General features: G+C 32.6%; 1 protein-coding gene across 9 annotated transcripts; it reads left to right on the top strand.

The window, feature by feature from the left end:
* Window positions 1-58: 58 nt before the first annotated feature.
* Window positions 59-14,902, top strand: LOC149925425 (uncharacterized). 9 transcript variants are annotated; one of them, XM_090161371.1, is made up of 12 exons: window positions 69-214; window positions 3,598-3,742; window positions 6,487-6,680; window positions 6,774-6,864; window positions 6,978-7,073; window positions 7,732-7,833; window positions 10,879-10,965; window positions 11,020-11,090; window positions 12,796-12,970; window positions 13,497-13,572; window positions 13,631-13,790; window positions 14,745-14,902. In XM_090161371.1, the coding sequence occupies exons 5-12, from the start codon at window positions 6,986-6,988 to the stop codon at window positions 14,805-14,807; spliced, it is 822 nt and encodes a 273-aa protein (XP_090017497.1). In that variant the 5' UTR covers window positions 69-214; window positions 3,598-3,742; window positions 6,487-6,680; window positions 6,774-6,864; window positions 6,978-6,985; the 3' UTR covers window positions 14,808-14,902. The 9 variants fall into 9 exon arrangements, with proteins under 9 accessions (XP_090017495.1, XP_090017494.1, XP_090017491.1 ...); XM_090161369.1 differs by lacking the exon at window positions 6,774-6,864 and having other exon boundaries at window positions 59-214; window positions 6,487-6,647; window positions 6,896-7,073; window positions 13,649-13,790; XM_090161368.1 differs by lacking the exon at window positions 6,774-6,864 and having other exon boundaries at window positions 59-214; window positions 6,487-6,647; window positions 6,896-7,073; window positions 13,646-13,790.
* The last annotated feature ends 1,548 nt before the right edge of the window (window positions 14,903-16,450 follow it).

Raw genomic sequence — 16,450 nt, 5'->3', positions numbered from 1 at the left:
GCTGTTTGTAAATATCCCACAAATCCCTTTCTAGTCATTATGATGAAGGAAAACGGCGGGGAAAGCGACCGAAATCATGATTGATAGTTTCTATTGCTGAAGGTAAAATGGGGGGTGGATGGGAGAGGGTGAAGGAAAAAGCTGTTAGTAGCGTCTGCTACGACGCTTCTGTACGATCTGCCGACGAATTAACCTCGTGTTCGTATAACCTCGTGTATGTATACTTTTATTTGGGATTGTTATTAATAGAATCATCTTTTACTTATAAATTATAACAACTGACAGAAGTTTACTTTTAATATTTTTTAATTTTATATTGATTCCATTTACGATTAATATTGTATTTAAAGTTCGCAATGTGACGTCAGACGACTGAAACGAGTGACTAACCAAGGCTTATATATTTAAAACCCTATTTTTCGGCATATTATCCACCTTGAATTGATTGACTTCATTCAAGATATAACTTTCAGAATTAAAGTAGTCATATTTTTAACCTATTATGTAAAAATAACTAATACAAAGCCATTTTGGGCCTTTAAACCACCAAGTCTCGCACACTAGCATTTTTCAACTAGTATGGTTAAAATAGCGCATTGAAATTAGTATCGTGTTTGTATTTGAAGCAACGAGTTGGGAATTTTGGCTGTAGCGGGCTACTCCAGTTATTTTTACAGGATTCTTTAAAACTGCTGCTCAGTGTAAAGTCTCTTCACTATAGAGAGACGCAACTCCTTCAAAAACCTGGGGTACGATTTTATTTGCTGAAAATGACAACAGTTTCTGGATGTTTGGAAGCGCGGTTGGTAGAGCAATGGGTAGCAGAGTGTTTAGCTCTTTCGCCTCGCAGCAAGCGGAGCCGCATTCGATTCCAGCTTGTGGCACTGGGTGGGAACGCGGACCAACTCCTGCGTTGAGGTTGAAAGTTTTCTTCCCACTGGTTTAAGGGGTTTTCCCCCGAGCTCTTACATTTACCCTTCCTTAAAAACTTGTTGAATTTAAAGGTAATAGTAAGTGTAAGAGCTGTTGCGTCTTGTTGAAGGGCTTGCCACCACCCTCCTACGCATCGTAACGCATCTACCTGAATTAATGGCTTTAAAAGTCGCTTGATGACTTAGGCCTTGGGTATTAGCCTAGCTGATTATTATTTCCAAATGTAAAACCAAAATTTCCTTATTTGAACTAAATTCCGAAATTATTAATGCTTTAGGACGCTTTTTAATTGTTTCGAGAATAATAGTGTGTAGCTAAACTCTGATTTCACTGCTTCAAAACTCTGTTCACAGTTTTTTACTTATTCGATTGTATATCTGGTACACTAATGGAGCAGCGAAGGTAAATAAAGTAGTTTGCTTTCAGTTAAGACTTAATTTTTGTTTTTTGAGTTGCGCTATCATAAATTAAATCAATAAAAAAATTGAAACCTTGGTAGTAAATTCACTAGTGACATCCCGTGCCTGCGAATTGCCATCGCGGTTGCCTGCTTCGTCATTGAATGACAACAAAATTATAACTAAATAGGAATAGGAAGTTGTCTCTATAGCAAAGCGACGTACACTGTCTGTGGGTTATATGCTAGTGTGTGTTATATTCATGAGCGGGTTATATATGTGAAAATTCAACTAAAATATGGTTTTAGTATTTTAAATACTTTAAAAAATTTATTATTTTAATGAGTTGCGAATTTTTGTTGTTGCAAATTGTATCTTGTGTGGGTTATTTTATTTTTTTTACCGGATTCTAAAAAACTGGGTTATATGCATGTGCATGTTAGGTGTAAGCTTCTAAAGAAATAAGGCACGACTTAAATGACCCCCATTATATAACAATTGAATATGGTGAGTTGAAGAAAAATATTTAAAAAACCTCTGACTAATGTAATTAAATTTTAATATCTCAGGGTTGGCTCTAGCTATGATCAATAGCGACATAAGACCCAAAAGTGTGTCAGAATGGTAGATTTCTACATAGAGCTTGTCGCGAAATGAGAAGAGAAAGTAGGAGAGGGTTTAGATATATGAAAAAAATTTGTTTGCAGCTTATAGGTAGGTTGCACTAGGAGGGGTTGCTGTTCCTAGCTCCTCGATTTTTGTATCGCCATTTTGCTAAGTTGCTCGTGCTACATAATTTTTCATTTAAATGGAAGGTAGGTCTTGAAATTTTTACATTTTGTTGACCAATTATAGAACATCGAAAAAATTTCGTATTTCAAAAGATAAGTTGGTTTTCTGGCATATCAGTTGAGTCCAGAAATAATTCCATCGGAGTGTGATGACGAAGGGTTATGCCTTATCGCTGTGGTTTTTGGAAGGCATATGGCCGCCAATTTAACGATCCAGTTGCGAAGACGTCAAATAAGTTGCAGTAATTACTAATTCTAGACACTACGTAAAGTGCAACCTACCTCTACTGCTGTGCAACTTCTCTCAAGTTTTTTTGCTAGCCTATAATTGAATTTTATGGGTGATATTTTAAATTTGTAGGATAAGTTTGAAAATAATAATGATTTAAAAGTTTGGATATTTTATTAAAAATATTTCACTTGTTTTTAACTAATAATAATCAATTAATAGTTTTCATTAGGTATTATTTTGTTTTTGCCTATTTGGTTTATGAAAAGAGATCTTAATAAACCGTAGTACTACTTGGGGTAGCCGCGGCTTTTAATCCGCTGTGAGTTTTATTTTATCAATTTTTGGTGGTTGCGGCTAACACCTCAAGCTGCCTATTTATCAGAAATTTTGGTAGTTCTTTTGATTTACACGTTAATAGCACGTGTGATTACGTACACGCAGGTTTGTGCACCCATTACATATTTAAAGTCTAACCAAACCAATTTTGTGTACTCTGTGAACAGTTCTTACAAAAAGAATGAATGAATGAACAGATTTAGGTATTTCTAAGATCATTGAGAGATGACTTTGACATAGACTTGTATACTTTATAGTATAGTACTTTATTAGTGTATGCTAATCTATTGTGATTAGCCCTAAAGCAAAAGTGCTTAAAATTAATCAAGTTGCATTCCCTAGTTGAAGGAGGAGTGACTTTCATTTTTTGAGAATTATAAAGTAAAGAGCCAATCGATCGGGCATCACCACAACCAGATGTAAATGTCCATTACTGGGGTCCATCATCTGCGGCTAAGCGCTATGACGGGATAGGCATTCCAAGTGTATTTTTATACATATTTTTGTTTCCCACAATAATTGCTCCAGGGGGCCATGGGTTAGGTTGGTTGTCATATAATAATCAGCTACGCTAATACCCAAGGCACCACCCTAGGCCCAAGTCATCTAGCTACTTATAATGACTTAAAACAGGTGGCTGGGTTACAAGCCCTTCATGCTACGCTAGCCAGCAGCTCCCTACACTTACTATTACCATTTACCTTATAATGCTCGTCTGAGATAGTCAACAATCATGAGATTTCTAAAGACTGATAGAATAAAGCTCAGAAGTGTAAAAATTAAATTGGTTTAAACATTATTTATTGAATGTAATAATTTATCTTTGAATGAATAATATTATATTTCTGAGTAAATAAATTTTAGGAAATGTTACAAAAGTTCTTGATCAATTTTCTTTACCTTTAAGAAAGGTAAATAAGCACTGCAGTGATTTGTCCTTGGCCATTATGAGTCATAAACCAAAAAAAAGAGAAGATAAGCACCCTCCCAGTGAGCACAAAAGGGCCAAACGAAGAAGATTACAAACTAGGTACAGGCTCATTGAACAATATGTAAGTTTCATGAAATCTATATTTTGTAGAAAGTTAGAATAGCATGTAAACATTTTTTTAAATACATTTCAGAAACTTATTTTGAAATGATAGGCATTCTAGAAAAAATAAATCAGCAGTTGTGGGTCGTTTTGGAATGGGTCCATTAGCACAGTTTGTAAACTGCCCAAACCAGAGACTTAGTTATGCTTTGTGGCCTTCGCCATATAAATAAACATGACCTTAATGTAAACAGGCAGTTTATTGGTTCATTTATTAATCGAAAGAAATTATGCAGCTAAGGAGTGATATTTTTCTTCCAGAATTATAATTTAAATAATATTATAAAGTGAAGATATGCACTCTCTTTTATGTATAGCTAATTGACTACATTCTCGACTAAAAGTTTTTAAATGAAATTTGAAACAAAGGGCGCGTCCGATTTCTATACCGATTTACATTTCGTCCCCGTTATCCAAAAATACTTGGAAGAAGCTTAAAATATAGGAAAGGTGTACTTAATTTTGAGTAACTGATTAAATTAAGAAGCTATTAAACAGCATCCGCTATTTATCTGGTCACAACCGGTCAATTTCGTTGCAGCCAGGGTACCTGACCGACTTATCTTACATGCTGAAAATGTCAAACTTAATTGTTTCAAATATTCCAGGTCATAGGCAATAATAGTCATCCTTCTGCATGTTAATGGTCTACTTCCGCATTCAATAAAAAAACTATTTAAAAAAAATGGCTAGTGCTTGAGACATTCCGGCGATATGCGCACTAATATTGGGATTGGTGCAGCAGCTGGGCTTTAGCTTTGGGGTCTGCCATATTGCTAAGAAGTAACACTGTGTTTCAGTTGTCTGTTACACATTATGCTTCTAATATTTTGATTGTATTCGGATTTTTATCTTCTCGGTCAAAAGGGGGTAATTTTAAATGAGACGCCCTAGTGAGAAAATTTACCTACCAAAGTAATCGCTTACGAAAAACGTGCTTGGGAAAGTATAAACTCAATTTTGATAAACGAGCTTTTAAGAAACCAAACCCTCTTAGAAAAGCGATAAAAATTTACGTTTATGACAAAAGCTCTCATTAAAACTGACTCTGATAAAATACGTTAATGGGCACATACCAGCGTCTTTTATCGCTTTGCTTGGAACGCCTGGGGCCATTATCTCCCCCCCCCCCCCATTACTGCGAACATGTAAATACAAATCCCATAAATGTATTTAAATTACCATTTTTATTATTTGTATAGTAATTAAAATACTGCTGGTAAATACTACCCAACACTGTAAATCAGTTATATGATTTTTTCCAGCATTTCAATTTTAGGAAGTTTTATAAATCATCACTAATTGAATAGTAATATATTAATTAAAACCATAGCAGATTAAAAGTTAATGGCTCTTATAATAACATACTTCATCAATTAGCTTCCAAAATTGATCATCATCACCTTTCAGGAGGCCAACAGAAACATAATAATAATTCAGTCAAAGTTGCAAGAGAAGATTTTACAGATGGTGTATAGGGTACCCTCTTAGTAAATGCTAAAGCTTCAGCCCCACTGAGCTAAATAGGCTCGTAGCAAATAACTTATACTTGAATTGAAAATAATTTCCATAAACCAATGGTATATATTTAGTTAAGTTCACTGTCTTTAATATTGCTATAACATTTATTTACATTCCAAAGAAAGACCTCCAAAGATATTCAGATAATATCAGTCTATCAAATATTTAACCTTTGATTATGTAAGTTTGATTTTGCAGTCTTGAAGAACTTAAACCCTCTTACATTTTTTATCCTGTAAAATTCCTATAAATAGGGAAATACAGTCCTGCAATTCTATATTATGAATTTTGCCTTATAATTCCTACATAAATTTTTGGTACTATTGACTGTTAGGGAACCCTGTCAAAGGTGAAAGAACTATGTTAATCCCTAGTTTCAACATTGTATTTTTCTCAAATGACACACCACTTTATATTTCCAGGCTAGTATTTTAAGAAACCAGGTCACAGTTGCTACCTTTGGGAAAATTGAAAAATTTTCATGTAATAACTACCCTTACCAAAAAATAAGTTGGACTTAAGTTTGTATATAGTTGGTATACACATTTTAGTTGATATTAAGCTATCAGCATATTTCAATAAACTAGTTAAGTTGGTTTTTAGTTAAATTTAGTTACAAAAACCAATTTTAAGTAGTTCCTAGACAACTTATTTTTTTTAAGGGTAGGCCTGTCCTTTTTAGAAAATAGGTTTATACATAATAACAGACCTCTACTGATAGTACAGTCGCTATTTAGCTAGGTAACTACTCATTTATATCACGCTAGTACCACTTCATCATACATAGCTTTTTTCACTAGCTAAAGGTCAGTTTTGCACTTGCTAAACACCAGGTATATTTGATGCATAGATAAGTAGTTCGTTTGACATATAGCTATCAAAATGAATAAAATAGGTTGAACCAAGTTAAAACTTCTCAAAAACATTTTTATTTAATGGAAAACATGTTGAATCCACTAAAATACCAGTTTTGTTTTGGTAAGGGTTATATGTAGAGTAATATTATTAAAATTTGCCATGTAGCACCTTGTCAAGAACTTCAGAGTAAATTCTGAGAGAAATGAAACGCTTAAGTTTAAAAAAATGCTGGAAGGTCTCTAGCCCTTAAGCGTGGAGAGTAACCATCATGTACTCTGCTGCAAGAGGTGAACATTTCTGCAATAATAATTTTCTTATAACTAGTGAAAAAACAGCCGTACAGAGAAAGTGAGCACGCAACTGGAGAGCTTAGGCTGCAGTCACTTAGATACGAATACAAAAAGAAAGGTGTTACTGTTCATCCCAGAACGTTGTGACCAGTTTACCTCTCTGGCCTGCTCAGGAGAAAGCTGGACTTTATAATGGTTGGTCCTATATAAAACCTCACACATATACCAGTAAGAATATTATTCTTATTAGTTCAAGTATTGAGAAGAAAACTTAAATAATTCCAGTTCTTAAATCAGCTGATAAAATTATTTATAATTCAGTTTAGATCCTAGAGGTGTTTTGTGCCATTAATTGATGAGTTACGTTTAAGACATAGTATACAGTTGGAGTAAAAATTAAACTTATTTTTATGTAAGCTTACTTTAAACTTAAACTGTTACAGATTGATGATTTGTATGATAATGAAAATATTTCTTCATTGTTTTTAACAATTAAAAATGGTAAAATCCATTATCACAAAGCAGGCGTTGACATGAAAAATTTTAAAAAGATTAAAGACCTCTTCGAAGAGAGTATAGAAATTTCAATAAAATCATTAAAAAGAAAGAGCAGTGTCGTTGGTAAGTTATTATTACTAATTATTAATGTGTAACCTATAAATACATAGGCAGGTGAAATTTTTCACACTTGAGTGAAAAACGTAGCATTTTATCCAATATCTAAAGCACATAAATTAACATAAACCATTAACTAAATATTAAATAGAATGACAAACTTTGCTTCTCCACTACTTTTAAATCTTAAAAATATTTTTCCTATCTTGTCAATAACTATTTATTTACTTAAATGTGTTGTTTTAAAATCCAAAATATATTTTAAAAACAATGTATACAAATTCTGCCCAAAATTTAATGTTGATTTTTCTCCTTATGACATAAGGAGAAACAAGTGCTGCCAGACCAAAATGCTGCTGTTTCATGTACAATTTTTCAAACAATCTTAAACTATTTAAAACTAACAATTAACTTTTCAATTAGATGATTTTTATAATACTTTGCATGTGAAATTGTAATTGGTACATTGTTAATGGTTTTGTCAGGGAAAGGTCCGCCCTGTTTATTTTGTTTTTGTAATTTAATGCATATTGCACAATCAAGTTTTATTTCAATATTTTCACTCAAACCATTAAAATTTGTTACCTATAGTAAGCTTACTTCAAGTTTGTAATTTTTTTTTGAAATTTCAAATAAATACCTGTATTTTTACTTATTATTTCAGACAGCCAAGCATTAATGCCTGAAAAAGTATTTCCGCATCCAGATGAGGCTTTTGTGTCGGATATAAGAGAAATTGTGACTTCTTCAGTGAAACCATACAAGAGTAAGATAAAATCAATATTAATATCACCTCTTTTTTTATAGTTAAGCCTAGTGAAAAGCTTCGTTATATAATCAAATATCAGTAACCATCAGAAAAAGACCACAAATAGACTCCAAAAACCATGTCTTGATAAAGAGTGAGTGATAGAAACACTTAATAATCATAGTTACAATTACTACCGCTATATGGATAAAATTTTCAAGTGAGCCACGTATCCCCTGAAGTAAAAATAGATTTTACTAAATTGCTCACTGAATAAAAATATTATAATCTCCTATTGAAACATACTCAAATAGAATTTTAGCAGGGTTTAAGTTTTAAGTTTAATTTTTATTAATTAATGAGTGGCGAGGAGGGCAAAGTCGACTAGCGATTGATATAATAAATATAAATAAATACAATAATAATGTTAAGAACACTCCAAAAAATTCATTTTACTTAAGACAGTGTTATTTAAAAAAAATATTTATACATTTTTTAAGACATTTGATTTGATTAAATGGAAAGTTAAAACCCTCTCTATGACTAAATAAATTAATTGTCACCCTCACTATACAGTGATGTTACCAATTTTTAAAACTACTGTATTCTCCCTTTGAAAGTTTCAATCAATTCAATCCACAATGCATAAACTTTTTGAATTTCATTTTTGAAATAATTTGTATATTTGAAATGTCAATTGGAAGCATTACAGCGAACATAATTGAGCCAAATGCCTTTGTGATCTACTGTTAATATCTTAAAAGCATTTTTACCTAATTGACATTTTTTGAGAATAGTCCCTAACAGTGGCAAAAACTGACAAAACAAAGTAGCTAAGAGCAAATTTTGGCATTAAAATATAAGCCAAAATAAGTAAGTTTTCTTCTCATATCAATGATATCATTGTTCTATAATGAACCTCAGGTTTAATCATAGAAATCTCATAGGTAACTAGAATGCTGCCGCCTACGGCCGAGCTTGACGCCAGTTCGCCTTGAACCTTCAGCCAATGAGAGGCCGTAGAGTGGTTCCGCCAAGGAGGATAATAGCTGAAAACTATTCGGGAGTTCTGAACCGTTCAACCAGTCCCCATGCACACTATTCGGCAAAAAAATTCTAGAACTACCCAAATGCAAACTATTCGCAGACAAGAACCTCTTGTTGAACCGTTCGGAACCGTTCTTAATGGTACCTGCTCAAGAGCAAGTACTGGCCGGAACTCAAGGTTGAAATCTCTAAAATTCGTCTGCACATCGGGCTGCGTACGTCAAATTGTACGAATCACAACTATTCGTACAAAAGCTCTGAACTATCCTGAACTTTTGTGTGACGTCACAGCTCAGTCCTAGGCCGTTCTCTTAACGGTTCAGAACTCACGAATAGTTTTCATCTAACAATCCTCCTTGGATCCGCTACTATAGCGGGAGATAGGTGACGTCATTCTCTCTGGTGACATTAAATTCTTGGCAGAACCACTCTTTGAGCTCTGATTGGCTGAGATCTGGCTATCGTCTGTCACGGCGTTTGGCCCATTTGCCAGTTACACGGCAGCATTCTAGTTACCTATGAGATTTCTATGGGTTTAATTTAAAAGAATAGTAAAATTACACGTTTCAAATGATAATAAGTTAAAAAGTGTTGAATGGTGACTTCGGTCTTGAAAAAGTTAAAAATAGTAACTAAAAAAATACAGCAGCTGATTTGAATTTTGGCAGAACAAAAAAACTTGAAAATTAGGCATAAATTCTTTTATTCTCTTACATTTTTCTGACCCAAAATCTGGTAAAATGGCCCAAATGTAACATTTTTGTTCTGAAATATTTTCTGATAAGAAATATTTATTTTGGTCGTGTCAGAGCTAACGATTATTTTAATATTTTTTGTCACCAGATATTTACCACTTCAGAATAGTAACAGTTACTTATAATTTGAATTCAAAATTGTTATCTTCATTCTCATTGACAAATACAAGGCTTCAGAAGTCATTTAGTATTTTGTAAAATGTAATAAGGAACCTGATGTGACTGTAAGGAATCTTTTTAATTCAGGTCTGTCCATTGCCTTAACAAGAAATTTCTGGTAATTTTTTTTACCTGATCATGGGATTTAGTTGCATTTTTCTCTAATGTCAGAACTCTGGTATTTCGCATGTAGCGATAAGTTTGCACGATACTGCTTGCTGCACGTCAAACCTTTTTGTATTGACTGTTTTATATATTAACTATAATACTCGCAATTACACTTCAATTTTTCCAATTCTATTTCAACATCCGTACATCAATTTTGTATTTAACATTGTCGATATTTCTACACTTATGGGAATCACTTAAGTGTGGCGAGAGAGCTGGTGCTATTTTTTTATCTCTTATCACAGTCCTTTCCATGCTGAGATTGAGCTTTCCATATTAATAAATCAGTTATTTTATTCATACTGATGCCAATTTTTTACAGATGACTCAGACTATTGCTTAATCTTCGACAGATGTAGAGATTTTAGCTACTGTATGTATAGCTAAAATCTCACCTTATAAGGTGAGATTACTTGTTCTGCAGTCAATTCCATCAAATTGCGCAAGAGAACTTTTTGAATGAAACTAGTTGAAAATCTCTTTACCCACAAATCTATAAATGTACTATTAAAAATAGTAATTTTTACTAAATTTTTGTCAGGCTATTTGACTACTCTAACGTAACTTCCAATTTCAGCTTTTAAAATTTTCTATTGAAAGGCCACAAATTAATTTATGAATCCTATTTTGTGATTTAATGAAGAGGAAATTTTGTAAAAAAAAATTACATATTTCTTCATAAGTTTTAAACTTGTAGATGCCATTATAAGTAATTGAAAAATATAAATTGTTTTTCTAAGAAAGTTTTAATAATTTTTGGGGAAATTTTCACGAAAACTTTTAGGACATTTTGATTTATTTAATGCAAAACCCTACAAATGTAAAGTTCTAAAATATGTCACTAGATAGCAATAGCATTCCTGCTAAAACACTAATTCCATTGTCAAAGCTAGACAACCTTTTTAACCAAATGGACTATTTCTGTTTTATTAAGGAAATGGAAAATTTTATGATCCCGAAAACATTCCGGAATTTTGGCCATCAAATGAGCCATACCATTCAATGAATAACTCAAATACTGGTAATTTGTAACATGAAAAGCCATTTTATATTATATTAACAATCCATTTTTTAGATGGTCACAGATTCAAGGAAAGCAATTTTCGGTCTATTTATTCAAGTTGGTTGAACCATAACAACAAGAAAGTGACTATTTTTTTAATTTTACTTAACATTCATGGATAAATGTACACCAATGCTAGGTCTCTGGCAATGAGGTAGAATAAATAGAGATCCAAACCAATCTGGGATTCATGGGACACGTTTTATTCGAGTAGGATAATTAGGCTTAAGTTTCAACTCTATCGAATAGTGTTGGCACCATCTGTTTCTATAAGCAGACACTTTTGCAAAATATAGTAAGTTTTAGTTTTCCAATAACACGATAGATGGCGCCAACACGATTTGATTAAGTTCATTTTGTAGGCCTAACTCTTCAACTTAACAAACACTGTCCCGCAAAACGGTAGGTCGTGGAAGGCGGATTTGGATCTCTATTTATTCTACCTCATTGGTCTCTGGCTCAGCTCATGAGAATTAGGAAATGTACTTTGGGCTTAGGCTCAATCTCACTAATTTTTATAGTTAACCCTTGGTCTCAGTCTCACAAATTTTAGCACTCAGTTTTTTGAGGGCATGTCCTGGGCTAATTATTTGTTATAATCTACTCGAGATCTGAGATCAGTCTCACATTTTTTTCATAATAAAGCTAAAGCACACTTTTAATGTTATTAAACATAAGTACTCATCTCAGTCTCACAACTGTTTTTCCAAATCGTGGACTCATCTTAGTCTCAGATGCCACAGTCTTACTTTAACATGCATTATCGTATAATTGGTGTTAACAATCATCACTGCAAAATTTGCATGTGTAGCCCGAGTCAATTACTGGGCATTCTACTGAAATTTCGAAGTTATTGCAAGGTTTTCTGAGTGACTGAGCAATTACTGGGTTCACAAGATAAAAGTAAACAAATAAATCTGTTTGACTATTTTAAATTTATAGTCTCTCTTCTCGCCGTTGGTTTTTTACTCGAGTGCCAGCTGGTCAAACTAAAAAATGGACTCCTATCGGGCTCAAAATTGGCTTATTTCGAGCTTGCATAAATTTTTGACTCTCAGCTCTGGTACTGCTCATAAAATGGTAATGGGCTCAGCCCAAGCTCATGACTATTTATATGTATGACAATGGACTCATCTCGGGTTCACAACAGTATTTTATAATTTCAATGATCTCATCTCGGGCTCGGTATTTTTATGAGTAATTATACGGGTTCGGGCTCAAATGAAAAGACCAGAATAGTTAGGTCTCCGCTCGGACTCTTTAAATCTTTAAAATAAGCATGGTATCGGACTGAAATGTAGCTCGGGCTCACGAGCCTGTATAGGTATGCATTCATGTAACTCGTAGTAATTACATGCAAAAAAATTTCACTACAATCTTATGAAGTTCTGATTTCAGATCATTTTGTCTTCTGTTTGCCTTAGTCACTAGACCCAAAAGATTCCACTTATTTAAATCAAAATGTTATGAGGGAAATGTTATATGGTTGAATATTTATATTTCAATATGTTCATGATAGTAATATATCAACATTAATTTGGAGGAGGTTAAATTGGATTTGTTAGAAATCTATTGGCTCTTCAGTAATATTTATTATAAACCAATATGAGGTTTTTCAATATGCTAGAGCTATATTTGGGTAAGCAGTATTGGTATTATTAGCACCTTTAAAATACTCTTTTATTTAATTACTTAATACACTTAAATGTCTTGAAAAATAGTTTTTATTTATTTTGAAATTGTTTTTAATTTCTAGTAACGTATAAATAAAAAATTAATTTCATTCAGGTTAATAGAGACACTGGACCAAAATCTGAAATGGAAAATGATGTTGCTCCAGCAAACCATTCTGAGGTTGATTCTGTTGCACCTTTGCCAAATAGTGCATTAAATAAATCTGCAACTAATCAATCTCAAAAATTTAAAAGGAGTGCTAGCAATTCTGAACGAAGTTCTTGTTCCAGTAAGTGAATTGTTTTAATTTGACTAAGGATGACTATTTTTAGGGTCAATTCCATTACACCTCAAAGCCCATTATCCCAATTGTTTTGGTAGCTATAAGCTAGTCCACCTTGTAAAGTTAAAAAAAAAATTATTAGCCAGTAGCATCCCTCTCCTTTATTGAAAAGGGAAAAGTGTCCTTAATTAATGCTTATGAACTAAAAAAAATATTTACAATATCTCTAAAATTGATGTTTTGTTTTGTTTTTGAGTTTGATATTGAAACTCCACCATTGAATTTTTCCATATTGTATTAGTGCATATCAAGTGTTTTTGATTTAAATTTAGATAGCTTAAGCTTCCAAAGAACATGAAATATATTATTACAACCATTGAGGTCCTAATTTATTCTAGCATTAATTGATATGGAAAAAATGTAACAAACTATAAAGCTCTAAAATGTTTTTCCTGTCACTATAGACCACAAATATAACTCATCTGAAGTAGTAATACTTGAGCCAATGTTTATATATCTTATTTTATACTAGGCACTGGTACCCGAGCATCAAGTTCCGCATCGTGTGTTCCTGCTGATAGTCCATTTTCTCTTTCCCCACAATGCCGGTTGGTTTTTGATGATATTGATAAGTAACTTTACATTTCATGTTTTAATCTTAATTAGGAGTTTTGTTGCTAGCAGTCAGTCCTCACACTCAGATGGTGGGAACTACATACATGGTGAGGAACTGGCATCGAAACCTACAAGTTTAATGCTTCCAACATTAGATACAGAGAGTGAAAGTTTATGCAGCTATCTTCTTATGAATAGTGACCAGAAAGATGTTAGTAATATTATTTTTTAATTAAAACATGGTTTTCAAAGTTGTCATAGAGCAGAAATACAACAAATTAATTGTAAAAACTATAAAGAAAGAGGTAATAAGATACTCTAGTGATTAATAAGAGAAGAGCAAAATTTTGTGTAACTAGTCTTTTAAGTTAAAATTTTAGAAGGGTTGTTACAATCAGTAATGTAAGAAAAGTAATATTTTCAAATAGTTTGCACGGGGTTTGAATTATTTTGTAATATTTGGCTCTGGACTTTACAGAGTACTTCTCATTTAAAGGGATAATGAAAAGGGTAAATAACCTATATGTTATCAATTCCTTAACCAAAAATATACTTACATTACCAAAAAAATTAAACTATTTTTAATTAAATTAAAACATGGAGAAAAACGGGTCTTGGTGATTTCGATATATCCAAACTGTATTCTGCACTTGTCTCGATAATAAAATCGCGTTTTACTTACTTATTGGCTCTTGAGACTGGAAGTAAAATGCGATTTCATGGGCTGCCATTGCCGAATCGGAAAAAGCGCAGAATACAGTCAAAATGCATTGAAAACACAGAGGCCCGTTTTTCTCAGAAGTTTTTTTAATTGTGTAAGTATATTTTTGGACTTATTTTTGGTTTAGGAATTGATAAAAGATAGGTTATTTAAGCTTTTCATTATCCCTTAACACAAACTTGTGTACAAGAAGCCATTCTTTGAGCAATTTTAAACCCCTTGCCAACCACATAATGTAATCTATTTTTCTTTCTTTTTTTTTGATGTTGGTCACCCATTTGGGCCCCTTGTAATCTTAAAAAATACTCTCAAAATACTCCCAAAAGGGCTTAAATTTTTTATATTGTCTCAAGTATATTGATGCATGTTAAAACTAAAGTTTGGATAGGGTTATTTTATATTTTCTTAATCAGTATAACCAGGATATTTTTTTTTATCATACAGGAGTTGGTATGTGGCATGAAGAAACCCACGATTCTTTTTTTGAGGAAGGATTCTGATTTATGAACATTTAAAACTTAATTCTATGAATAATTATTTCTTAACCAGACTAGTCAAAACAAATGTATTATTTTAATAAAAAGTTTTTATTTAATTTTGAATACATGTGTGACTAATTGATTGTTGATAAGTTAACTAGTTTTGTTAGAAGTAGTGTTATTCATTTTGTATTGTTCTAATAATCCGTGGCTGGATTACTTAGTTTGTTCAAATATCTTTTTACAGTTTCAAATAAAAAATAGTGAACAACGACTAGTAACCACCCATCACTAAGGCGACGGGAGAGGTAGGCGCCCATCAATAGGAGAGTGTGAAGATGGACAGACACAGACCGAATGACACAGTTTTCTTAATCGGATTTTTGTTATGTCAAATGACAAAATTAAGGAAAAAAATATTTTGAGTTTTGGGTACAGGAATCTTTTACAAGAGCTATAAGTAATTGTATAACTTGGCCCCCTTACTACTTCATGCAGTGTTTCCACTTGGCGCAGTCTATTTTTTCCTCTTTTAAGCTGAATTTGTATTATTGGTTTGAAATGAAAGATAGAGAAACTTGAAAATAAACAAATAAACCTATCTACAATATTTGGTGAACATTCAAAAGGGAATTGATCCCATCTCCATCACTAGCGTTGCGTCCTAGCTTTATCCTAAATAACTTAAAACATACTTAAGTTTAAATCAAAACATTTCAATATAATTGGGGAATGACTACTGATACATTGATTGTGTTCAAGATTTTTTGACTGCCGCTACATTCTTCTATATCTTGTGTACCGTGGTGCCATCATACAGCAAAGCTTGGAATTGAATTTACATACATAACACCCCCTAAAAGGGGTTGAAATTTTCAAATAGTCTTTTTTAGGTGAAAAAGTGGTTTACCGAAATATTGCCTGAACTGTACATTTAACGGCAATAGACTACTGAACATGATTTGTTGTACATGTCAAAAATAATTTTTTTACTTACCTAAAAAGAATCTTGACGCAAACAACCTAAATTACATGAAATGGGCTATTACGTACTACTTACATATTTAGTTTTTTCAGTTTTAAAAGAGTTAATACTAGCAATAAATTTTACTTTGGTTGGTAGTTTATTCCATATTTGTTTTCCTAGGTATTGCAAATTTTTGACATTTTATCGACCCTTTTAACATCTGTGGTTCCCATCTGGGTTATGCTTTTTAATTTTTCAGTATTTTTGAAGGGATAAAATAACATGAAAACAGTCTTTTGTTAAGTTTAGCTTTAAACTCAGTTGTTCCAAGTTCTTTACAATCGTTTTGTAATTTCAATAGAGCATTATCAACTGACTCGTCAGAAGTGAGCAGTGAATGGTCATCAGCAAACTCGAAAGATGTTGAGGAATTTAAACATTTGTACATGTTTTTAGTATACATATTAAAATTAGGGGGCCAAGAATGCTCCCATGTGGGACACCTGAGGTTATAGTACTCTTATTAGATTCAATTCCGTTTATACTGACTGCCTGCTTTGTTTGATAAATATGATATGAACCATTTCGAGACGTCAGGAGACAAATTACATTCATTAAACTTATTAACTTCTTGTGATTTACACAATCAAAAGCTTTTGATAAGTTTATGTAAATTATACATGTCATAGTTGAATGCTTAGGGA

The sequence above is a fragment of the Leiobunum rupestre genome, chromosome 10 (genome assembly GCF_980474605.1).
Source record: "Leiobunum rupestre chromosome 10, qqLeiRupe1.1.hap1, whole genome shotgun sequence".
NCBI lineage: Eukaryota > Metazoa > Arthropoda > Arachnida > Opiliones > Sclerosomatidae > Leiobunum > Leiobunum rupestre.
The sequence above is the reverse complement of the archived record's forward strand: the minus strand, read 5'-3'. Positions and strand labels throughout refer to the sequence as shown.